This window comes from Rhinolophus ferrumequinum, chromosome 13, assembly GCF_004115265.2.
Source record: "Rhinolophus ferrumequinum isolate MPI-CBG mRhiFer1 chromosome 13, mRhiFer1_v1.p, whole genome shotgun sequence".
In the NCBI taxonomy this organism is placed as follows: domain Eukaryota; kingdom Metazoa; phylum Chordata; class Mammalia; order Chiroptera; family Rhinolophidae; genus Rhinolophus; species Rhinolophus ferrumequinum.
In genome coordinates, this window is record NC_046296.1 from 54,143,924 (window position 1) to 54,169,312 (window position 25,389).

General features: G+C 43.6%; 2 protein-coding genes across 2 annotated transcripts in view; one reads left to right on the forward strand and one right to left on the reverse strand.

Moving 5' to 3' along the window:
* Positions 1 to 6,903: 6,903 nt before the first annotated feature.
* On the forward strand, positions 6,904 to 16,922 carry ADGRF3 (adhesion G protein-coupled receptor F3). Its single transcript, XM_033124334.1, has 13 exons — positions 6,904 to 7,584; positions 8,557 to 8,617; positions 9,015 to 9,155; positions 9,642 to 9,815; positions 10,288 to 10,506; positions 10,994 to 11,203; positions 11,709 to 11,852; positions 12,033 to 12,229; positions 12,632 to 12,811; positions 13,684 to 15,066; positions 15,524 to 15,565; positions 15,653 to 15,712; positions 16,162 to 16,922. The coding sequence occupies exons 1-13, from the start codon at positions 7,501 to 7,503 to the stop codon at positions 16,219 to 16,221; spliced, it is 2,955 nt and encodes a 984-aa protein (XP_032980225.1). The 5' UTR covers positions 6,904 to 7,500; the 3' UTR covers positions 16,222 to 16,922.
* A 2,412-nt stretch (positions 16,923 to 19,334) lies between these two features.
* HADHB (hydroxyacyl-CoA dehydrogenase trifunctional multienzyme complex subunit beta) overlaps positions 19,335 to 25,389 on the reverse strand; it is a 31,573-nt gene continuing 25,518 nt past the window's right edge. The window contains exons 11-16 of the mRNA XM_033125258.1: positions 24,357 to 24,436; positions 24,232 to 24,279; positions 23,479 to 23,566; positions 23,031 to 23,105; positions 22,455 to 22,619; positions 19,335 to 19,892 (exon numbers count right to left, since the gene is read on the reverse strand). Of these exons, the coding sequence (XP_032981149.1) occupies positions 19,857 to 19,892; positions 22,455 to 22,619; positions 23,031 to 23,105; positions 23,479 to 23,566; positions 24,232 to 24,279; positions 24,357 to 24,436 (492 nt within the window). The 3' untranslated portion in view covers positions 19,335 to 19,856. The remainder of the gene's footprint in view (positions 19,893 to 22,454; positions 22,620 to 23,030; positions 23,106 to 23,478; positions 23,567 to 24,231; positions 24,280 to 24,356; positions 24,437 to 25,389) is intronic.

Consider the following 25,389-nt stretch of genomic DNA (forward strand, 5'->3'; position numbering starts at 1 on the left):
ACTTTGAAATGGGAACTGGTGTTGAAAACACCATCTACAAAAGGTTGGTCAGAACTTGTGACCTGAACCAAACCAGGTCAATTGCCTACTAACACAAAAATATCAACATTTTCCATAGGGTTTAAACAAGATCCATGGTTTCATAACATAATATTCAAATGTCCAGGATACAATCTGAAATTACTTGGCATATGAAGAACTGAAGAACCAGGAAATCTCAACTCCCATGGGGAAAAAATAATCAACAGACACCAATGCTTAAATGACGCAAATGTTGGCATTATCAGAAAAGGGCATTAAAGCACTATTATAAAAATGTCGTAAGTATAAACATTCTTGAAGTGAATGAAAAGATGAAAAGTCTCAGTGAAGAAGTAGAAAATATAAAGAACCAAATGGAACTATTAGAACTCAAAAGGTATCTTACAGGTCTGAGGGTCAGAAGTCTGAAATGAAACATCTAGGGTTCAAATCAAAATGTCAGCAGGGCTGCATTTCTTCTGGAGACTCCAGGAAGAATCTGTTTCCGTGCCTTTTCCAGCTTCTAGAGGCAGCCTTCATTCCTTGGTTCATCCCTTCCTCCATCTTCAAAGACCATCAACCCAACCTTAGCTTCTGTTGTAGATCTCCTTTTTTTGTTCCTCATATTCCTGTCTCCCTTTTATAAGGACCCTTGTGATGACATTGGGACCACCCAGATAATCCACAATAATCTCCCTATCTCAAGGTCCGTAATTGAATCACATCTGTTGTTCACATAAACAGAAAAAAAGATTGAAAAACTGAACAAAGCCATGGTGTGGGGAGCAAGGAAGGAGAGAGGGTTATATGAGAAAATACTGAAAAATCCTAACACTTGTGTCATTTGAGTCCAAGAAAGAGAAGAAGGAATATGGTGCAGAAGTAATATTCAAAGAAATAATGGCTAAAACTCTCAAAATTGAGGGAAGATAAAAACCTACAGATGCAAAAAGTTCAGTGAATCTAAAACAAGTCTAAAGAAAGCCCAGCCTGGACACATCATAACTGCTAATGACTAAAGACAAAGAAAAAAAATCTTGAAAGCTGCCAAGGAGAAATGATACATTACATACAGGGAAACGATGAGTCAAATTGACTGGATTTTGCATCAGAAACCATGAAGACCAGAAGGAAGTGGAATATTTTTTTAAAGTACTACAAAGGTCATCTAATTTAATTCCTTTGTTTTATTGATGTGAAAACGGAAGTTTAGAAAGATGAAATGGTTATCTTGAATCACAAGGCTCTTTAATTCCGTATCTTAATATAATAACCACTTTTCCACCATCACAGCTTCCTTGGCTTTTCTGAGCATGTGTCGACATGTGCATTCCTTCTGTTGCAAAAACAGAAACGTGATCTAACTAGCTCAAGCAGAAAGGGAACTAATTAAAAGAAGGTGGGATCTCTGATAGAACTCAAGATCAGGAGTGCAAATGAGTAGCAGGAACAAACTCAAGTTGAAACAATGGACTCCCTTCATAATTGTTTGTTTCTATCTATGCATTAGCTTCACTTTTCCTTTGAGCTCAGACCATTTTCCCAGTCCACATGACAGAAAACCAATAGCTGCTGAGTGTTCGTGTTGCAAGTCCAACCTCAGGCCCTCACTAGGTCCCACTTCCAAAATTACCCCCAAAAGGGAAATTGTTCGAACTTGGTGTTAGATGTACACTCATGGGCTGTACTGTAGCCAGGGAGCCAGGTAACCATGTATAAAATGATGACTTCTTCCCAGTTAAACCTGTAATTAAGGGTAGAAGCCAGTTTCTAGGAAGTGGGTCAGAAAATAAGTGCAATATAAGCAGAAACAACAGGTTTCCAGGACAAGTGCCTACTATTTTTTGCCCTTGGCACACATTTCTCTAGGGCTTCTAGCAAGGTGTTCAAAAATATTTTCTAGGTTTTCTGACTTTATACAATTGACTTATTTGTATATTTTATCATTTGTTACGTGAAGTTTTTCAGTGTTTTTCTCTCACTAGAATATTGAAATAAATTTTGTTATACTCAGTACTGCAGAGTGTTGACAAGGAAAGTTTATTCCTTTCTTCTCACATTTCCACTTGGTGGGGGGAACTTCCACTCTCCAGAAGTATATAGTCCCCATTCTCTCTCCCTCTTCCCCAAGCAAACAAGACATGGAGAATGAGCTCTGGGTGCTCCTTTGTCCTGTGGGGTCTCTGGTCCCGCTCCCCACATAAGAACGCAGGATGTGGCTAGGCCAAAAAGGAACACCCACGGAGCCATAGGTAGGGGAGTCATACCACTATATTCTTGCTGGCGGCTGGGTTAGACACACAGGAAGCAGGATCCACATGATCCGCAATCTGCCGCCCACTTCTCTGTTAACCAACCAACCCCCCTAGCGTAGCCACGGCAGCTATATTAGTGGCTAATGGCTAACGGGTTACAGCTGATGGCCACCCAGCCACAGCGGATGGCCATCTGATTACAGCTGGTGGCCATCTAAACACCGTGCCAGCACCTTTCCACGTGAGGCTGAGAGCCTGGAAACTGCTCTCTGGGACTCTGTCCCCACATCCTTCTTTTGAAGTGGCCAATCCTCCAGGCTCATTCTCAGCTCCCCCGTCCCCACAAAAGAGACCTGGAGATGCCAAGTTGTGTTGGTGACTGGCTAAGTAAATTCAATTCACGGCGAATGTGCTGAGAGATGAATCTGGCTGAGATCTAAAGCACCTTCTCCCACTCAGCTTTTCCAATTAATGAAGCTGATTTTGATCTCCAGCTGTTTGACTCCTGTGTCTGCTTTTCCATTAGTTACTCTTTCTCAAAAGAAAAAAAAAGTGTTCTTCTTTCATGACATAATATAACCATCTTGTAGCCTTTTGCGATTTGTATAAGACGTCACATACTTTTCATACTCAAATCAGTCATCTTGTCCTATATGGTTTCAGGATTTCGTTTCATGCTTAGGAAAGCCATCCAAACCTCCAAAATTATAAAATGATTTTCATAGATGGGTCTAAATAGATAGGGAATGGTGTTTAACAGATACTTAAGTTTATTAAAATTTTGATAGCCTGAATTATACGTTAGAATCAGGCAGGCCCCTGGCTTAGAGGATTTGAAATTATTTTCTCTTTAGAAGAAAAAATTCTGTTCCACCCTAACTTGTAGGGGATCAAAGGATAGCATCAGAAATTCCATGAGTTTCTTCAACTTCTCTAAGTTGTGCCTTTGAGCAAGTACTTTAACACAAATGCTGATACAGGGTTTTCTGTACTATCCCAGACAGTAAGTATGGGACCTTATTCTGTCCAAAGTTAAATGCTTAAATCATATGAGATCTGAAATTCTTGCTCTCTTTCTGAATCACTTTATACCACTTCTTAACATTTTTTTATGTCATAAATAGCCTTAGTTTTATGAAGATAAATAGCACCTGGCTTTTTGTCAATGCATTTCTTATTGTCATATATTTCACAGATGATGCATTTCATGGCATCAAACAATTTTAAACAAATACTCTCTATGTTACAGCTTTCTGCCTCAGCCAAGGATTAACTGAGTAGTTGTTACTGTACTGAGTAAACTTTAGGGGTGCATTTCCTCTCCTCTCTGCACACTGATGCGTGGCTTGCTTTGCCATTGGCCACGGCTTGGTAGCAACCAGCAGAAATAGTCTATTTCATAACAGCTGTCATGCTTTCTGTACCTAAATCACAGTTTGGCAAATGCACCGAGATACATTTGGTCTTGGGGTCAGTGGTGTGTGTTGAGTGACATGTGCATGAGAGTTCTCTCTTATAGCTTCCTGACTCCATTTTAAATGAGGTTTCCTTTATTCATTTTCACAAATACCTGTTGCTCTTGGATCCTTGCAACTTTGCTGAACCTTAATCAGCTCTAATGGTTTTTTGTGGATTCCTTAGGATGTTCTAAGTATAGGAGCATGTCATCTGTGAATGAAGATAATTTTCTTTTTCTTTTCCAATCTGCCTTTTTGTTCTTTTCCTTGCCTCCTGGCTCCAGCGAGACCCTTCAGTACGTCCTCTCTATGACCTCTTTTGCAGCTCACAGGCCTTCTTTGAATCCTTGTAGATCTCAGCTGTGTTCCAAATGGGCACATCTGCTGAATGAAGGACCTTTAGATAAGTAAGGTATTCATGCGCTAACTTTCCTAGGATTGCTTGATCCTTACGCACACACTTTCCATAAGCACCGAGTTTTATATTTTATTAATTTCCTTTCTTCCTTAGGAAGACTTTTTGAAGAGGAGCCTTTCTTGTGGAATCAAATTCTATCTTATATTATTTTTGATTCGTTGTTATAGCCCGAAGATCCTATTATTCTATATTTAAATTGATCTAACTTAATTCCCTTTATCTAGATTCCCTAGATTCAAAGTCAGAAGACCTGGCCTTAAGCTATGGCTCTGCCACCCACTCACTGTGTGATCTTTGGCAAACCCATTTCCCCTCGTGGCTCCTTTTCCTCTTCTGTGAAGTGAGAGAGTTGAAGTAGATGATATCTCATCTAAGGTCCCTTCCCACTCTAACAATGTATCATTTAATATTTCTAATAACTTAATGCCATGTCAGGTGGAAAGAAAATCAGAAGTTAGGATTCATATGGGATAAAGGTCTAAACTATCTTTATTCTTTAGTAACCTATTAGTAGTTTATACAGGAAAGGAAGTTTTAAGATAACTTGTTTGGATACAGATAAGAGAAGCCTGGATTGCAAAGCTTTGTTATCAAACACGCCAGCTGACATGGCCGGAAGGGATCAAAGCACGAAGGAATAAAAAGGGAACTTTCTTTGCTCAGGGTGCAACTTGGAGCTCAGGGAAGCTGTCAGCAGGGGTAAAAACTTACTGATTTCAGAATATCATTCTGTAGATAGAGGGACAAAGGCCAATAGCCTTATGATTGACCCTGAACTTGGGAGTAGGAAGGTGGAAGCAATAAATTCCTGTCTGTCGGTCGGGACCCCACCCTAGGCGTAAGACCTGATTCAGCCTGTGGATGCTTTCTAACAACCAGTGATAGATACCTGGGCAAACCTGAAGGACTCTGAACCTGGTTGGCAAGTGAGGAAGAAGTGGACACTATAAGATTTGGTATTTTCATTAAGATTTATTCCATTACAGAATACAAAACTGAAAAACACAGAAAAGTAGAAAATTGTACAAATCCTACCATTTAATTACAACTGCTGTTAATGTCTTGATGTATTCCATTTATTTATTGATCCATTTAATACAAATATTACTTAAGGTTTTTTAGAGTTACTTCACTTTGTTTTTTTCCTATCACAATGTTGTGTTGTTTGGAAATCCCACATTTATTTAACCTATCCCTTTGAACAGACATTTTGGTTGTTTGACTCATTGGCTATCACAAACAACTCTGCCTAGAACTTCCTTATACGCATATTTTTGTACTCATGTACAAGTACGTTTTTGTCACCACTGAATATAATCAATATCTTGTCTTTTGATAATTGGTAGGTGATGGTATTTTTTTTATTTCTTATTTGCCTTTCTTATGTCTTACGTTGGATGCTTTCATATGTTTACCAAGCTATTTATATTTCTTTTTTCAGTCAACATCCTGTTCCTATTTTTTTGCCCATTTTCTGTCTTACTGATGTGTAAAATAAAAAATTCCTGCGTTAAGATTAGCCCTTTCAAGTGAAACAAAAGAAAAAATAAACAAATGGAACTACATCAAACTAAAAATTTTTTCACAGCAACCATCAACAAAACAAAAGACAACTACAGAATGGGAGAAGATATTCACCAGTGATACATCCAATGTGGGGTTAATATCCAAAATATATAAAGAACTCATATAACTCAACAAAAAAAAACAATCCAATTAAAAAATGGGCAGAGGACCTGAATAGACAGTTCTTCAAAGAGGACATATTGATGACCTATAGACATATGAAAAGATGCTCAATGTCACCAATCATAAGAGAAATGCAAATTAAAACTACAATGAGCTATCATCTCACACCTGTCAGAATGGCTATCATCAATAAATCAACAAACAACAAGTGTTGGCGAGGATGTGGAGAAAAGGGAACCCTCATGCACTATTGGTGGGATTGCAAATTGGTACAGCTATTATAGAAAACAGGAGGTTCCTCAAAAAATTAAAAATAGAATTACCTTATGACCCAGCAGTTCCACTTCTGGAAATTTATTTGAAGAATTCCAAAACACTAATTCAAAAAGATATACGCCTCCCTATGTTCATTGCAGCATTATTTACAACGGCCGTGATATGGAACCAACTTAAGTGTCCATCGTCCATCGACAGACGATTGAATAAAGAAAAAGTGATACATATATACAATGGACTATTTCTCGGCCATAAAAAAGAATTAAGTCTTACCATTTGTGACAACATGGATGGACCTAGAGGGTTTCATGCTAAGTGAAATAAGTCAGATAGAGAAAGACAAATACCATATGATCTCTTATATGGGGACTCTAAAGAACAAAATAAATGAACAAACAAAACAGAAACAGACTCATAGATACAGAGAACAAACAGATGATTGCCAGATGTGAGGGTGATTGGGGGACTGGGTGAAAAATGTGAATAGATTAAGAAGTACAAATTGATAGTGGGGATGTAAAGTATAGCATAGGGAATATAGTCAACAATATGGTAATAAGTATGTATAGTGCCACATGGGTACTAGACTTATCGAGGACAGGGAGATCACTTCCTAACTCACATAAGTGCCTAACCACTATGTTGTACACCTGAAACTAATATATTGAATGTCAACTATAATTTAAAAAGAAAAAGGAAAATTAGCCCTTTATGCAATCATCATGCTACCAAGATTGTCTTTTGCCTTTTTACCCTAACATACTTTTCATCATAATTTAAATCTTGTTAGACAGTCTAATTTATTTCCTTTCTGGTTTCTGGGTTTTGTGTCTTGTTTAGAAAAGCCTTTTCCACTTCGAAATTATTTTGTGAAATTACTTGATAATTTCTCCTAGTATTTTTCCAGATTCTTTGTTACTCTTACGACTCTAGCCTACCTAGAAATTATGTGAGGATTGCAATCCGCTCTAATGTTTGTCTTTTCTAACCTTAACTCTGTGATCAATGATCCAGCTTCCTGGGAGTTCCAGAACAACCCAGGTTTCCCAGACACTTGGGGACGTGACTGAGCCTGACCTACTGACACATTGCTGGTTGTAACAAGGACCCCTAAGTCCTTTCCTGTCCCCTGAATTCTTGGTCCGAACCCCAGGGGGCGTCTGGGCAGACTCCTCTCATGGAGGCATGTGGGCTCCAGGTGGCCCCACACCTGGATGCTCATTTGTCTCAGTCACGGGCTGTAGCATTTCCTCTGTAAATTTGGCCCTGGCTTCCTTCCACTCTTCCCTCCCATCCCATCTGTGCACTGTCCAGCCAGCTCTTCTCCGAGGAAATTTGCATCAAGTTGCAAAGGGAGGGCTCTTGAGGACTGCTTCCCTGAGCCATGGTGTGTTCGGCTGCCCCCGTGCTACTCCTGGCCATGATTCTCCCTTTTGTGGGGTCACCAGTTGCCCGAGCATCCCCACCTGTGAGTAAGATTGGGGTGAGGACCCTGGGAAGGTCTGCAGAGGCGACAATAGGGGCCTTTGGAGGTGAGAGGCAGCAAGGTGTGGATGAAACGATAGGTGGAGAGGAAAGGGCTGAAGGGAGAGGATGGAATGTATAAAAAAAGAGGCTGGTTTGTTGTTAGGTCTCTGAGTCATATTTTCCAGGGTGTGGGGATAGCTTGCTTCCTTTACTTGACTCCCTGTGAACTCCAGTGATGCCTGCTGCACTTGGGATAAAGGCTCTTTTTATGCAAAGTCAAGCTTGCACTTTAAAAATGAAAAGAAAAGAAAAACTTTCCAGGTTTGGGAACCATTGGTGTAGAGGACAAGAGAATCTGAGGAAAGGCAGCTGAGTCTAGATTAGCACTTTTTCATGTGTGCTTTCTCCCAGGTGGCTGTCTCTAGCTCTGTCTCCACCCATATCTGTTTTTCGATAGATATCCACATACACATAACATTTTGAGGGAAGGAGAAGTTGCTGAGGAAAAATTTATAGGAATCAGAGACTAAGGGAAGATGCTGCCTCTACTTACCCCCATGGCAATTCCTATGGAGGAAATAGAAGAAACCCCCAAGCCTCTGGGCCCCAGCCAGCTCTGCCCAGCCCCCACCCCAGAGCTCCAGACACAGCCATTTCAATTAGCCTAGAGGCCCCGGGACAGGTAAATTCAGGAAGGAATTAAGCAAAGCATGTTGACTCTCCAGGATGGGCCTGGTTCCGAGGTTCGCGCTCTGGCAGGTCCTCAGGGCTGCATCCCTCACATCTGCCAGAAGCCGTCTTTCCCCTCTGGATGTACCTGCTTAATTCCTGGCAAAAAGAAGAGCTTCAAAGACACCGTGTCATGCCAGATTAGCCAGGCTGGCCCCTGAGCCACTTGGGGGAAGAAGGCGTCCCTGGGACAAACTTGGCATCAGCCTCTGCTCAGTGGTCTCTCCTCTGTGGTCTGTTCTAGGTACCCAGTCAGGCTGGTGGGGAATCTGGGCAGCAACTGGACCAAGAGCGTGGAGCAGGTGGTGAGTGGACAGAGGAGGAGGAGAAGGATCAGGGAATGAGGTGGAAAGAAAGGACTAGAAGAGGCCACAGGGAGAGTGGTGGGTAGAGAGGACCGGATCTGGCACTGGTCAGGCAGGCCTGTACTGGTTCTCCAGCTGTGAGGCCTTGGGAGAAACCACTGGTCTCGGAGAGCCTAGTCTATAAAACGGAGGGTGACGTGAAACAGGCTGTCTGAAGGTGCCGTAGCTAGACGAGGAGCTAAGTTATTACCCTCCTGCGTGCTGATGGCGCCGACAGGCTATGGGGGATGGGGTCTGCTCTGGGTTCCGGGCAGTGACCAGCTAGGTATGAGAGGCACAGGGGCCTGGCCCACGGCTCACCGCCTCCCCTCTCCAGCTGTCCCCTCTTCTCCTGTAGAGTCAGTCCTGGTCTCCGTCTATGTACAGCTGGACTTTTTAAATGACACCTGGCCCACGACACTCTCTAGCACCTTGACCCTGCCCCCTGCCGTGGCTTCCTCGTCACCAAGAACTCTCACTGACCTCAGCCTCACGACAGGTAGGGAGAAAATTCTACTGAATCCTGCCTTCCAGTGCCACCAACTGCATGGGAAGGGGGCTCAGACTGAAGGGACAGGGGCTTCGAGCCCTCCCGCAGCCAGCTGGCCTGAGATGCTACTGGCCTCTCCCTACTTCTTGGAGGCTCTGCATGGTCCAGTTCCTTCCTCACCTCCCCACCAGAGACACCCTTCCCCTCCTGCTCCATGCAGCCATCTTCTAAACAGAGGGCCCAAGGGGCAGACCATGGGGGCCCAGACTTGTCCACCCCCACCCCGATGCCTTTGCCCAGCACGACCTCCACTGCTTTGAACCCTGGCTGAGGAGGCAGTCCTTGGCACGTGGATGTGACTCAGGTCCCTGTGACTTTGGGATTGCTCCAGATACCAGCCCTACAGGTTCTTGGGCCTCGGGCAGTTATTGGTCCTGCCTACCTGGCTTTCTCAGACAGCCTGCCCACTTCTTATTCCCTTTCCCTCTGTCGCAGAGTGTAATGCCAAGCCCGATGGCTTTACCTATTGTGCATGCCTCTCTGGATACCAGTGGAACGCCAGTGTCTGCTCGCATCACCATCCTTGCCAATTCCTCCACGACTACCATCCCTGCAGCTGTCTTATCTTCGGTCCTACTGAAGCTGGGTACTGCCAGTTGCTGCCACCTGGTGAGGAGGGTTGGGAACTTGAAATCCAATGGGCCCAAGTGAAAGAAACCTCTGTTTTTTCCTCCCTGACCCCTGTATTTCTGCCAGCTGGCCCAAGCCCAGTGGCTCCACTGGGTGGGAGAAAATGCCAGCCGTCATCAGAGATCACAGGCCCCGAGGTTGGGATCTGAGCAGGGAGACTAATGAAAAACACGGCTCTGGAAACATGCTCATAGGGAGAGAAAGTTCCCTCACAGGGCGAGGGAAAGTCATGGGCCAAAACGTTTCCCTGTTTAGTTCCCAATGACAGATGCTTGCAGTCTTCCAGGCTGGGTTGCAGCAGCCATACTCATCCAGGAACAAAACAAAAAATGCCAGGCAGGGAGGGAAAGAGGCGGATTGGGCTTCAGAAGATGGGGCAGCAGTGAGAGCTTAGCTGCATGGAGGCCACGAGTTCCTGGCCCAGCAGCCCCTGTCTCCTGCCTCCCTGCAGTGCCCGGGACCCTGAGGCTGAACACCTGGCTGCAGGTACCTGGCAACACGCTGAATGTGACCCTCCTCACAAGCCATGAGACCACCAACCTGAACTGGTTCCTGCGGCGCACAGGAAGCCCCAGACCCATCTGCCTGCAGCCAGGGACACATGTGTCTCTGACCTCTAGCCAGGGCCAGGCTGTCCTCAGCATCTGCAACATCTCCCATCAGTGGCAAGGTAGCTGGTCTGTCCTCTCCTCCTCCTCTCTCTTCTCCTCTTTCTCCTCCCTCTCTCCTTCTTCCTTCTTTGTTTACCCTCCTCTTCCCTTCCTTTTTCATCTTTCCATTTATTCATTCTGGGAAACAAAGTCTAAGTAGCCTATTGATGTGAAAAATTATAAGGGAAGAAGCTGAAAACATAATTTCGATGTCAGCTGAGCACAGATCGTCCTTGTGTTCAAACTGTCGAAATGGCAGCAGGTGGTGCAGAAAGGGGCCTACTGGCGGGAGAGAGGTTCACCTTAGAATTCAGGGTCAGGAGCCTCTTCTCTATATCTCTTCTTCCTCCTAGAAATCCTTTTGGGGGCAGGGATCTTTCTTGCTGGGGTTTAGCAGAAGCTGGACCAGGAAGGTCAGCCTAGGGTGTAGCTTGGGAAGCAGCAGGGATTCTGTGGCACAGGTGGGAGGCGGAGGAGCCAGGAGGTACAGCAGGTGTGTGTCTGCAGGTGAGTACATGTGCCGCTTTGAGGCCCAGGGATTCAGGTGGGAGCTGTACCACGTGGTGAGGGTGCCTCTGCAGGCGACAGACGTGGCTCGGCTTCCAGACCAGCTCTCCATCTCCTGTGCCACCTCCCCTGGCTTTCAGCTACGCTGCTGCATCCCCCGCACACACCTGGGCTACACGGCTTCCTGGAGCCCTGGAAAAGGCAGCGAAGGTATGGAAAGGGGTTGGCTGTCAGGGGTTGGGGAGAGGGGGCAGCTAGTCTCCCCTAGGCAGCTGGCTCTCCAGCTCACTGGAAGCAGAGGCTGCAGTTCATCCTGGGAGTTCCGGGTCCAAGTCCAACACTGATTTTACCACGTAGAACAATCCCAATTCTGTCGGTACAACAACAGCCACGTGAATGCAGATCATTTTTTTATTTATTTTTGCGAAATGCTGTTTACACACTCCCATCCAACTTTCGCAATACACTCTGTGAGGTTCTTTTGATGATAGTCCCATTTTACAAATGAGAAAACTGTGGCTTCAAGTCCCCGGGGCTAGTTAGAGATCCCCAGAGTGCCCTTCACCAAAATCTGAGCCCTGCTTTCAGTCGTTTGATGCCCTCATACCACTTGGCTCTTCCCCACTGCTTCATGTGCTTCTGAAATTGCTGGGCCTGCTGGGTTCTAGGTCTGCTCCCGGCCCAATGCCTGTTCCTTTCTCTCGCTCACCCTCAGCCTCCTTATTCAACACACCAGGAGACCAGTGCCTGGTACTGGCCGTTCAGCACTGCCCCACCGCTGACACCATGTACACTTGTGACCTGCAGAGTCCAGGACTGACCCCCGTGAGGGTCCCCATCTCTGTCACCATCATCCAGGGTATGTGGGCTTGAGGTCCAGCTGGCCGGCCTCTCACCTGCTTGCCCTGGGAGCTCCTCCCTGACACCCCTGCACTGGGCAACAAACAGGGCCAGGCTCCAGAGCCTGCATGGGTTTCTGCCCAAGGACAGGCTTGGGCTAGACAGCAGCTGCTGAGCCCTCCCTGGTATCATTCTTCAGATGGAGACACTATCTGCCCTGAGGACGCCTCAGCTGTTGTCTGGAATGTCACCAAGGCCGGCCATGTGGCACAGGCCCCCTGCCCCGGGAACAGAATGGGGATGGTGTGGAGGACATGTGGGCCTGACGGGACCTGGGGACCCATCCACAGCAGCTGCACAGACGCGGGGCTCCTGGCCTTGCTTCAGAGAGCCGAGGTAAAGCTTCTGGCCCCGCTTCCCACATGCCACCGCTCCAGGACCTACCTTTCCTCAATCAGGACCCTGCTCTAGAATCCTTTCCTCCAGTGGCCCATGCCAAAGATTATTCAGCAGCGCCAGAAAGTAGGTGTGGGGGCCTTAGAGTGGCCGGACCCTCATGGTGGGGAGGGTGCTATTCTCATACCTGAATCCTATCGTCTGTCCCACTAACATTGGTGTCAGTTCCTTCCACATGGCTCAGTCTGCTCTATGCTTCCCGATCCCCTGGGACAGGGTACCACGGGGAGGAAGGAGCTGGATGAGGGAGGAGGTGGCCCCTCTCTCGTGAGGATGCCACACACACACACACACACACACACACACATACACACACACACACTGCTGTCGTGTCTGTCTCAGCTGCTGTGGGCAGGCCAGGGCTGGCCTGCTGAAGAAGTGCCACAGATCCTGGCAGAGCTGCTGGAGCAGACGGTGGTGGTGAGCTCACCCTCTGATTTATTGGCACTGCTGGGCACCATGACATTTCTGGCCAACGTGGTGGCAGACACCAGAATACAGCTTAGTCGCAGTGCCCTGGAGGTAAGATCTCTGAGCCACAGCAGATAGGTAGAGGGGGCTGGAAGTTCTTCACCTTTGGGCACTTCCGTCCCTCTGACATCACTATGGGCTATCAGACAACAGACCTTTCGAGAGTCTGAGTGTCTGCTCCCCTGGTCCCTCTCTCCTCCTGGACACCAGTTTCTAAGGCCATGGCATGTGGAGATTTGATGCTGGGAACACATGGGAGGTCGGAAGAGGGCAGGAGGGGGTGTGTAGACATGAGTTCAGAGGCACACATGCACGTGCAGACTTGTGGATATGACACAAATCCCCCCACACACACACGCACACACAAGATACCTACGTGGAGATACCCAAACATACTTGGCTTTGTTGAACTCATGTCAACCAGCTCTCGATATAGGCATCCACTGTGACCCGTAAACTACAGCCAGAAGAAAAATCGGGGACAATAGCACGACACAGCACTCATGTCTGGGAATATGTATCAGGTGTTGGTGTCCAGACACGCATGTGGCCCCTACTACAAAACATTGTGCCCTCTACCACCATTCCTAGCTTTACAGACCTGTAGGGTCAAGGAATTGGAGAAGGGTCCCCTTAGGGCCTGGGTGACCCCAAGAGATTGAGGAGGAAACAGGGCTGTCAGAGGATGTGCTTCCTGACACCACATACTTGGAGATGCCCCAGTGGTTAGCTCAACAGCTCCTTTTCTTCCTACCTAGAAACTCTCCCTTCGTAGGCCTGTCTTCCTCTCTCCCTTTCTCTCCAACCTTAGGTCTTGCACTGGACAAGGGCAGGTGGGTTTGGGGGTCTATAGTTCCCAGTGCCCTTGGCTCAGTGCTGAGGGCTCTAGGAGCTAGGGTTCATCTCTCTGTTGGGTGCCACAGGCTCTCCTGAAAACCACAGACAAGGTCCTAGACATGGACGCCAGTTCTCTGTGGACCCTGGCCCATGCCCAGAAGCCGTCAGCAGGCTCAAACCTCTTGCTGGCTGTGGAGACCATGGCAGGCAGCCTGTGCCCACAGGATCAGCCCTTCTCCTTCAGTTTGCCCAACGTGCAGCTGCAGACCCAGCTCCTCGGGCCCTCCTTTCCTGATGACTACAGAGTCTCCTTCGCCACCCAGCCGCTGCTGCAGGCACAGGTTCCCAGATACTCACTGGCCCCACTGGGCCGTAATGGAACCAACGTCACTATTACTAGCTTGATGCTGCGAAAACTGGACCACCTTCTACCCTCAAACTATGGACAAGGGCTGGGGGACGCCCTCTATGCCACTCCTGGTCTGGTCCTTGCCGTCTCCATCATGGCAGGTGGCCAGGCCTTCAACCAGGGAGAAGTCATCCTGGACTTTGGGGACAGAGACAGCACCCTCCACTGTGTCTTCTGGGACCACAATCTCTTCCAGGGCAATGGGGGATGGTCAGAGGAAGGGTGCCAGCTGCAGACAGCCAATGCCAGCCCCACCACTCGGTGTATCTGTCAGCACCTCACTGCCTTCTCTGTCCTCATGTCCCGACACACTGTTCCAGGAAACCCCACCCTGGAGCTGCTGAGTCAGGTGGGCTTGGGGGCCTCCATTCTGGCCCTGCTCGTGTGCCTGGGCGTGTACAGGCTGGTGTGGAGGGTCGTGGTACGGAACAAAGTTGCCTACTTACGCCACGCAGCCCTGCTCAACATGGTGCTCTGTCTGCTGGCTGCAGACAGCTGCTTCCTGGGAGCCCCCCTGCTTCCACCAGGGCCCCGAAGCCCACTCTGCCTGGCCGCTGCCTTCCTCTGTCATTTCCTCTACCTGGCCACGTTTTTCTGGATGTTGGCTCAGGCCTTGATGTTGGCCCACCAGTTGCTCTTTGTCTTCCATCAGCTGTCCAAGCGCCAAGTACTCTCCCTGATGGTGGTCCTTGGCTACCTGTGCCCAATGGGGTTCGCAGGTGTTGCCCTGGGCCTCTACCTACCCCGAGGGAAATACCTGAGGGAGGGGGCATGCTGGTTGGATGGGAAGGGAGGGGCGCTCTACACCTTTGTGGGGCCAGTGCTGGCCATCGTGGGCGTGAATGGGCTGGTCCTAGCCATGGCTGTGCTGAAGTTGCTGAGACCTTCGCTGTCAGAGGGACCCCGGATGGAGAAGTGGCAAGCCCTTCTGGGGGTGATCAAAGCCCTGCTCATCCTCACACCCATCTTCGGCCTCACCTGGGGGCTGGGCCTGGCCACTCTGTTAGAGGAAGGCTCCATAGTTCCTCACTACATCTTCACAATTCTCAACACCTCCCAGGTAGGTAAGAATGCAGTGGGTGTGCCTTCTGCCCTGGTACATGGTCTAAGTCACTGCCAGTCCCTTCTCAAGGAGTATCATAGTGGAGAGGTCACACAGCTCAGGACTTCTAGGCGGCTTAGGTTTGGATCCCAGCTCCTCCACTGACTAGCTGGATAACTTTGGACAACCTTCTCTGAAGCCTGGTTTTCTTATCTGTAAAGTAAGTTTTGCCAGAGAAGTCAGGGAATTGTCAGTACTCAATCCTGAGATATCCCCTTTGCAACCATAACAGTAAGAAAAGCCCCTGAAATGGGCTTGTGTACCAACGGTGCCAATGTACAGAAAACCCGAGATGGGAAACCCCAGGGTGTGAATTAGACAAGAGGACAGAGGGGAATGAAAAGGAATGGGAACCAGTGGATTTTGGTTGATTGCTTCCTCTTTGACTAACTTAACCCCATATCCCTCTTTTCAGGGTGTCTTTATCTTACTGTTTGGTTGCCTCATGGACAAGAAGGTTAGTCTGCCCACCTAACCCCCGCCTGACTCATATCCGAAGGCCAGGACTTCGGCTGCCATAACCAGGCATTTACCTCTCCTGCAGGTACAAGAGGCTTTACTCAAACGCTTCTGCCGCGCCCAACCCAACTCCACCATCTCCCTGGTGAGTTACTGGCTTCAAATCCACAGTTCTTCCCTGAGGTCAGAAGCAGGTGTTCCACAGCCTTCCCCAAAGACGGGCATAGCTGGAAGCTGAGAGAAGATTGGGGTTGTTTTTTAGAACAAGCATGTTTCAGGTTCAAGCTCAATAATGCAGAAAGCAGCCCAGTCAGAAAAGTCAGAATCAGATCTCTGGGTTCCTTATTACAACCTGGACTTCTGGTGACTCTCTTGTCCGTACTTTTTCCATCTGAAAATCTACCTCCAGTTAGTTACTATTTGAAAGGAAAAGGTAGGATCGGTAAGCAGGGACGTCACTGTAGCTGAGTGCAAAATTACTAGGATTACTGCAGCCCCGGCAGGAGGTGAGAATGTAAAAATGGACACAACCTCGCCAAAGGAGAGCTGACAATAATAATCGCACTGCCATCGGGCCTTCTCACCCCTCCCTAGGCCACAAATGAAACCCAGATGCCAGAACACAGCAAAGGAAGAAGTGAAAATGGCAGGTGAGGACGAAGGTTTCTTGGGAGCAGAGTCAGCAGCGTGAAGTGAGAATAACTAGCAAAGGACTCTTCACAGACCTGTTCCAGCCCCAAGGGTGGAAAAGAAACTTTGCAGAGGGCTGGGGAAGGTGCAGGCCTTAGAGAGCAGCAAGCATAGCATCCGCTATTGCTTTCCCAGAAAGATGGAGGGAGTTTCACCACCACCAACCCTTGCCCCAATTCACTCTGAAAATTCCCTCTCACACTATCCAATTTTAAATTATTCAGAAAAATTCCTTGTTTTGAAGAAATTAACCATCGGTGGGCTTGGTGTCCAGAAGGGAGGGCAACCTACAAAGGTGTGCCAAGGTAGTCTGTCACCAGCTCGGAGCTTCAGGGCAAGCTCTCTCGAGGGGGAGGCAGAAGCTCTGATGAACCACACAGAGCCATGTTCCTCCAAGGAAGTGTAGGATGTGCTTGAATCCACCACAATGGGCCTTGGCCCAATGCCCTGAACCCTTCCCCCTCCCAGAGCTCAGCCCTTGGTAAGGACGGACTATGCATCCATTAGTCACACTCATTTCTCTTGCAGCTCACCTGTCCCCACCCTAAAACTATGCAAGAATAGTATGAAAAACTGGCTAAAGCTACCTAATGAATAAACCTGCCTTTGCTGTAAAAATAATCAACAGATATCAAAGTTCAAAATAATTGCCACGTAAAACTGTCTCAACCAGCTTTTAACTAATCAACATTTCGTGTTACAGATACATTTGATAAAAATGGTTTTAACTATTCAGTGATGACTGATTATTTCTTCTCTATAGTTACGAAGAATGACTTAAGTGACAAAAACTCTGATCTTCCGAACATTAGAGGTGAAGGGCAGAATTTGGTTTGTTTTTGTTCCAAGTTAAGGAAAAGATGAAGTTAATGGGTCCCTCTTTCTTTAACCTTAAACAAATCAATATAAAATTAAGTTTCATGGATATATGCATGTATACAAAGTCACTGGTATGAACACATTGTTAAGAAAGCGTCAATTTTAACGTAGAGAAACATACCACAGATTGCTATGAATTAAGGACAAAGATGACACATTTAAAAGTGACACCAGAGGGTAAGGGGGGTGGGGAGTGGGAGATGAGGGGGAAAAAAAAAAAGTGACAAGATCCAGCTAAGACTAGATCCAGAGAAGGAAGATTTACGAAAAGCCTCTAGAGGACACCAAGGCATGTAGCTGAGTTAAATAATGGAATTCACAAGAGTTGACGACAGGATTCTGACGAATCTTTAAACTGGATAAATGAAAACATTCTAATAATTTGCTTAAGTCTTTGTTAGTTACAAAATTCATGGATATTTTTATAAAATGGAATGGGGATGTTTTCCATTGAAATAAAGAAATGGAAATGCTACCACATGCTGTGGAAAACATTTTTCTTACAAACACTGTACTTTCTGCACTAAACGATCTGGAGTTGAGTCACCAAGTCCAGCCTACACTCAAGGCGGGAGAGGCACGCTCCACCTTCTGGAGCATGGAGTCTGCATATATTTGGAATTAAGATTTCTCTTTTCTCTTCCCTTAGCCGTTTTAGAAAATGTTTTTTACCTCACATATGGGCATCCTAGAAATGTACTTAGTTTTGCTTGTTTTTGAAACTTTCCTGTCCACGAACATTATTCACAGTATTTTACTATTAAAGAGCTATACTGCTCTCAACACTTGTGGTACGTATGTGCAACTTTCTTTAGGAAATATACTTAAGAGTGGAAATGCTGGGTTATAGACCATGTACCATATGCAAATGAACAAAATAACGCCAGACTGTTTTCCAAAGTGTTTTATCAATCTGCATTTTCACCAGCAGTGTATAAAAATTCCTATGGTTCTACATCCTCCCCAACACTTGATACTCTTAGTCTTTTTCATTTTTGCCAGTCTGGAAGGTATAAAATAGTATCCATTATTATATTAATTTGTTTTTTTCTGGGTTACTAATGGACATCTTTTCACATTTATTCTCCATTTGCATATCAGTTTCTAAAAAAATACCTGTTAATATCTTTTGCCTTTTTTTACTGAGTTATCTTTTCTTCTTATTGATTTATAATCCTTTATGTATCCTGGATCCTTTATAAGATGTATCTCTACCACATATATCTTTGTAAGATGTGCATGCACACACACAGCCTTTATAAGATACATCTTTATCTTTGTCCCATTTGCGACTCGTCTTTACACTCTATCGTATAAAGAACAAAAGTTCTTATTTCAACATGGGCAAATTTATAGATATTTTTTGATAGCACTTTAAAGGTCTTGTTTAAGAAACACCCTTGCCCCTCCCTCCCCAACCTAGGGTTATAGTGGCACTTTTTTCAAAGTTTTAAAGTTTTTAACCTTTTCTATTTAACTTATCTAGAGTTGATTTTCGTGATATGTATGTACACACAATGGTTTTCAATATTAAAAGCTCATATTATGTTGAAATTACCAGTGAAATAATGGGGTAATGATGCTGGAACTTTCAAATGCCCTTTTAACAGATTAGCACTTACTCCCTTGCTCAGTCCATCCCTGAACTAGAGGACCATTCTGGTTGCCGACAGCTTTCATCGACCTAAGCAACATTCACACAAATGGCTGCAATTTAGGCTTTTGCTTCTTCAAAGCACTAGCATGCATGTTATTTAGTGCAATTTGGTTGTCAAAAAACTGAAAAGATTTTTAGCATGTTGATCAAAATTTATAAATTTCTTTATACTTCACTTAAATCCTGGCAAACAGAAGCATCTCCAAACAGTTAAATACATTTACTGCAAACAAGCAATGGGGGAAAAACGTGTTATTCTAAAGCAGGACCTTAGGCCGGTTAGCTCAGTTGGTTAGAGCATGGTGCTAATAACACCAAGGTTGCCAGTTCGATCCCCGCATGGGCCATTGTGAGCTGGGCCTTAAAAAAAAAACCCAAAACAAACAAACAAACAAAAAAAAACTAAAGCAGGACCCTCTTTGTGTTCCTAGCAGCTTTGTGGTTGACTAAAATGGTTAGAAGTAAAAAACGAGGAATCGAAGGCAAAATTTGCCCCAAGAGAAACACGTTTTGCCTCAATAAAAAATAAGGTAAACACTTCTTCAGTACTTCTCCACTTTATTAAGATTAACCAAATAGTATTTACGTATCTAAACATTTACTGTAAGTTTCAGCGAGGTTTAAATTCTGAAGTCTTTCCATAATTAAGTTAATTTAGGCACATTGACTTGAATATTTATAGAAAACACTCATTTAGGTCACAAATAGCAATGAGTATAATTTGGAAATGTTACAAAGATGATTCCAAATATCAGCTAACCTCTTTCCCAAACTGCAACCACTCGTTTAGTCTTGAATGAAAATAGAGACCAAAATCAAATGCTTACATGTATCCTCACTGTGAGATTCTGGTGACTGAGAAATCCCTGATGGAGCAGTGAGCTGTGATTACTGGAAAGCTCAGAACACTGGCAAGGCTTAATTGCGAAGTACTTAACATAAGGCCACAGATTTTGTTTTCCTAAGAAGAGCTAGGAACTATAGATGTCATTTAGTAATGCATTGAAATGGCATTGCTAGGTGAGTGCTGCACAGAAACTCCAGGTCACCTCTTCGTCATCTATTATTTTGGATAAGCTTCCACTATCATAGCATGGCCCTGTAAAGGAAAAAGAGTCCAATTAGGGCAATGAAAGGTGATGAATGCAGCCAGTACAAAGGCAGCAGAGAACACTGGGGAAGGTATAGGTTTTGGAGTTTGACCCTGGCTCTGCCATTCAAACTGTGATTTTGGAAAAATTATTAGCTATTCTGAACCTCAATTACTTCTATAAAATGGGGCTCATGATACCAACTTCATAGTGTTTTTGTAAATATTAAATTAGACAGCATACACTATATACACACACACATTTCTATACACACATACAGACACGTATACATATGTGCATCAGAGTCTGTCCAGTAGAATCCGATTCCTAGATGTGCCATAAGTGATTATTATTAAAATGAGCAGCCACAGGGGGCTCTTTTTAGCTGTACAAAAATAAACATAATACAGTGAATGGCAACAACCGTAAGTTTCTAGATGAGAAAAGTGAGGCTTTGAAAGGTTAAGTTACTCATTCAAATTCACAAAGCTATTAAGTCACAGGGTCAGGACTTAAAACCAGGTCTAGATGATTCCAAAGCTAGATGATTCCAGAGCATTGATTCTAATGGCTCTTCTTCACTATTCTGCTCAGGTGAAGATAATCAGAGGGCCCACAGAAGGAAGAAGGTAGAAGATGCCTTTTCTAGCACCGTGCAGTGCTGTGCGCTAGTTACCTCCCTAGTTGAAAGCACAGACATTTATGTTTTCGTGAGTCTAAATCCTATCTGACAATCAGTCATTCTATTTTTTGGACTGCCATCGAATCAGTTAATAGCCTAACTAACTAATCTCCCTGTTTCCAGGTTCAATTAAATCCCCATAAATATTTATTAAGCAACTATTATTTGAACACTGTGTGAGTATAAAGATTACTACATGGCTTTTGCCCCAATGTACTATATACTGTAGTTCCAAACAAACAGTTAAATACCTTGACACAGGTGTAAGCAAACACAAATGAACAGAAGCTGGAAGGTTTGACTGACTTGGGGTTATCCTAGAAGGCAGAAATTTCCTTCTCCAGTTTTATTTACAATGCATTCGTTTCATGTCCCAAATCTTTTAGGTTGCTCTAGATTAGTGGTTCTCAGCTGGGTGTGATTTTGCCTCCCATCCTCCTCCGAGGACACTTAGTAATGTCTGGACATATTTTTGGTTGTCCCAACTATACGTATTTGGGAAGGGGGATGTTGCTACTGGTATTTAGTGGGTAAAGACCATGCTAACCATCTTACAACACATAGCACAAGCCCTCCACAAGAAACAATTATCTGGCCCAAAATGCTAATAGCGCCCAAATTGAGAAACCCTGCTCTAGATCCATAATGATGGATCCCTCCTCTGATCGAATCACGTCTGTATCACTCATTTGCCTCTTGATGAAACACCACCAGTTTAACCTAGTTTCTAAGATGCATCATCTCTCCCTCCTCACCGTACTACAAAGTTCTAGAAGAAAGGTACTGGGTCTTATTCTTTGTTCATCCACAAAAGCATCTATGTGTTCTTTATACTCTATGGCTAGATAACAAATTAGAGAACACACTCAAAACCAAAGGACATAAACCTATGTGGAGAGGCAGTACAGACAGTGCTGTGCACTAGTTATCTTCTTTGCGTAAGCCTGGCACGGAAAGGTAAGAGGGAGGGCTCTGGTCCGAATCGACTACGGTTACACAGGTTAAAAATTACACAGGTTAAAAAATGCTTTTGATCATGAAGCCTAAAATGTTCCAACCTATGAATAATGGACCCCTTGTTTGTCTTCAGAGTTTCTGAGGAAAAACCATAAACAAAGGCTTTTAAATGTAAGATGTTTATACTTCACATATCTTATTTATTCATCTTGATCAGCAACAGAAATTTCTGTAATTTGAAGGGAAATTAAATGTTTCCATCATGATTTAAAAAAATAAAAAAAGATTCCAGTCAGCCTTCCTTTTGGATTTTATTCCTAGAGTGAAATGCTACAGTAGGTAGCAAGTTGTGTCTATACCACAAGAAGGTAGAAAAAAGATCTGTTCAATAATATAATTTGTCCCAGCTAAATAGCAATAAGTTATCGAGAGGTAAATTAATTTTCCAATTAAGGTACAGTTCAGTTTTCAAGAAAGACAGTTTACCTCTTGGATTTTATAGATAAGTCTTATGGTGACTAGATAAATTAATAAAATTTTATTATTAAAGAAGAAAATATATCAAAGTGTGAATAATGACAGTGTCTGGGGAAGGGATTATAGGATTATAGATGATCTAATTTTTTCTATATAGTTTTTGTATTTTCCGTAATTTCCATAATAGGCATATACTACTTTTATAAACAAAAAAACGTAAACATTATTTTAGGAAAAAAATAGCTTGGATTTAAATAGCATCTTCCTTCCAAAGTACTATCAGAATTAAAGTTGTATCCTCTCCCCACAAAAACAGGCTACTTTTTTCTGGTTGCCTGTCATCAGAAATATTGCTCTAAGACTAAACAAACTAAATAAAACATTCTTAGATGATCTTGCTTTGTTTCTAAGAAAATGACTTTCCAGAAGCTCCTATGAACCTGCTGTGACATACCTGCCCTCCAGCTGCACAGGCAGCCACTAAACCATACTGGCCTCCTTCCTTCCGTAATCTGTTGGCAGCTGCCATGACCAACCGGCAACCAGTGGCTCCAAACGGATGACCCAGGGACAGCGATCCACCCCAGGTGTTAAACTTCTCCAAAGGAGGCAATCCAACCTGGCTCCCACAAAAACAGACACAAGTATAAAGATGAGTTTACTTACAAAAGAATCAAGCCAGGCTCTTAGTAATAGGAAGTAAGAGAGCTAGAGAGAAATAACTAACTTAAGACACATCACAAATTATTCTACTGCAAAAGAAAAATTCTAGGTCAATTCTGAAAGCCAAAGGTCCATTTATTTTTCATCTAACATCAGAATGGTAAGAACAAAAGACAAGCTAAAATTTTGCTGTTATTTTTTCTAAAGCATTTCCAGGAACTATTTTGTAACTAAGAAACAAATATATCTAATCAGACACAAAATTCTTCATAAGAGCTTTCTCCTTCCTATTTGTACTAACAGGTAACTAAGATCCAGAGAGTAAAGTGCTTTGGAAAGTCAAGTGTATTTTTAATCAGAAACTTACCTTGGTTTTCCTACCCATATAGTTTTGTGCAAACCAGTCAGAATCCATGGCTTTAAAATTAGCCAAAATCTGACCCTGGAAAGGAAAATAATTCAATAAGGACCTTGTTATTAATGTCTCTCAAGGTTTTCTTTTACGCATGAGTTTATCTAACTTTAAAGATGAGCAAATCTTTAAATCAGTTTTCCCTGAAAATTTTCTAAAATAATTTGGTACTTTTGAAGGGCCTCTAAGAGATAGCCTCAAAGGTATGTTTTTAACACTTTATATGTGCCCTGGATTCACTCCCTCCCCTATGCCCTTACCAGTAATGTTAATCAGTACTTCAAATATAAAGCTCCATTTCTGTTTTATTCATATTATAAACTACGCTTTGCTCTCTCCCACAAACATGTACTACACCTTTTATGGTTATGGTTCTTTGATATGTGTCTTTAAAATGACTTACTGAGAAAGCTTCATGAAATTCAAAAGCATCAATGTCATTCATTGTTAATCCTGCCTTTTCTAGAACTTTTGGAGTAGCATATGATGGTCTGAAAAGAAAAAATAAGTAGTACATTAAAACTTTAACTTTTAACCTAAGAGCTCCTTCTATTCCCCAAACTGAGTTTTACACAAGTATTAGAACTCATTCACTGATTCTACTGTATATCAATTAAGTGTTGGGGATACAAGTATGAACTGAATAGACCATGGCCTCTGCCCTTATGCAGTTTGTATTCTAAGTCAGGGAGACAGATAATATACAAGTGAACAATGAAAGAGAAAGACAAATTAATAATGTGAAGAACTAGAAGAACACAGAGTTCACAGGGCAAAGCATAAGATAGGGCACGGCTAGTTTTAAGGACATAATGAGGGTAGAGCCTTGTGAGGGACAGGGAGATAGTATAAAATGAGGAGGCTTTTATAAACGGCTATTCTGAAGATTGCGTAGCAATAAGAAAAAATGCTTATGATACCTTCGTAAAAAATAATACAAAGTTATATGCATGATAAGTAGAAATTAGAGGAAAAAATGGAAAAGAATCCCAAACTATAAAATGATATACCAACATAAAGGATTATTATTTTTTAAAAATCCAACACACAAACCAATTATGAACTCATGGCTTACTGTACTTTAAAACCTGTATAATAAATGTGGGTAATCAAATACTTTTGATTCTAGTTCAAGGATATATATACTGCTACCTACCCAAGTAAAAGTTGGTCTTTTGGATCTTGAGACACGTACACAAAATCCCTAGGTGAAAAATAAAGGGTTTAGCTCCAGTAATAAAAGAAAGAAACCAAGGGCAATTTATTTAAATGTTGCTTTACCTCAGATACGCCTTGGGCTTGTAACCCAGGGCCAGAGCTTTTTCCTCTGCCATAATCAGCATTGCAGACGCACCATCAGTCTGAAATGTTAACCAGAAAAATAACGTTCAATTCTTCAGCCTGTCTGGAGGTCTTTCCACAGCCATCTTCTTCTGTGTCCTGCTACTGAATCTACCAAATAATTATACGGTGATTCTATATAGAAAACCCTTTTTATTTTATCTATCATTAAATTGTAATTCAAACACACACACTACAGTATCTGACCCATTTTTAGAGGATGTTAAAAAAGTACCATAATGATCAAATGGACAGAGAATAGGTAACTTTAGAAATATCATTCATAATAAATTTAAACTAAATGTTTTTTGCTTTTGACACAGAATATGAGGAATTTTATGAATTAAAAAGATTTTTGCTTTACTTATTTATTTTTACATTTTCTGGACTGTTTCTCAGCTGCTTGCTGCCTGTGACTTCTAGGTGGTTTTCTTCTACTTAGAGACTCCACAGCAAGCAAACCAATGGAAGAAGAGAAAACAGGTAGGCGGCTGAGAATGTCAGAACCAGTGTTCCTTCTTTGGACACACCCCATATGTTCTTTCCCAACTGACAACTGAGAAGTCGGGGGACAAAGAGGTACCACTGAAAAAAGCCCTTTACCATGACTTCAAAAGCACTAAAAAAAAAAAAAAAAAAAAAAATTCAAAGAAAAGGAAACTACTCTGTAGAGTTTGCAAAATCAAAACAATTTCTACCACATTCTACCATATTTTTACACTCAGCAACCTAAAGAGACTATGTAGGCACTACCAATAGGGTGGCCATAAAGTCTGGAAACATAGCTGACTATACATAATCTATGGTTTGTGGACATTACCAATACTGAACATCAATAATATGTTCAGTGTGCCACTGCGCAAAATTGCAATGAATGCAGAGCATTAACATATTTCTGGAAACCCAAGTATCTGTGAAGTATTGCCTCTGATGATTTGTTTCTGGTTTTCAACAAATAAACCGGCACCGTTAG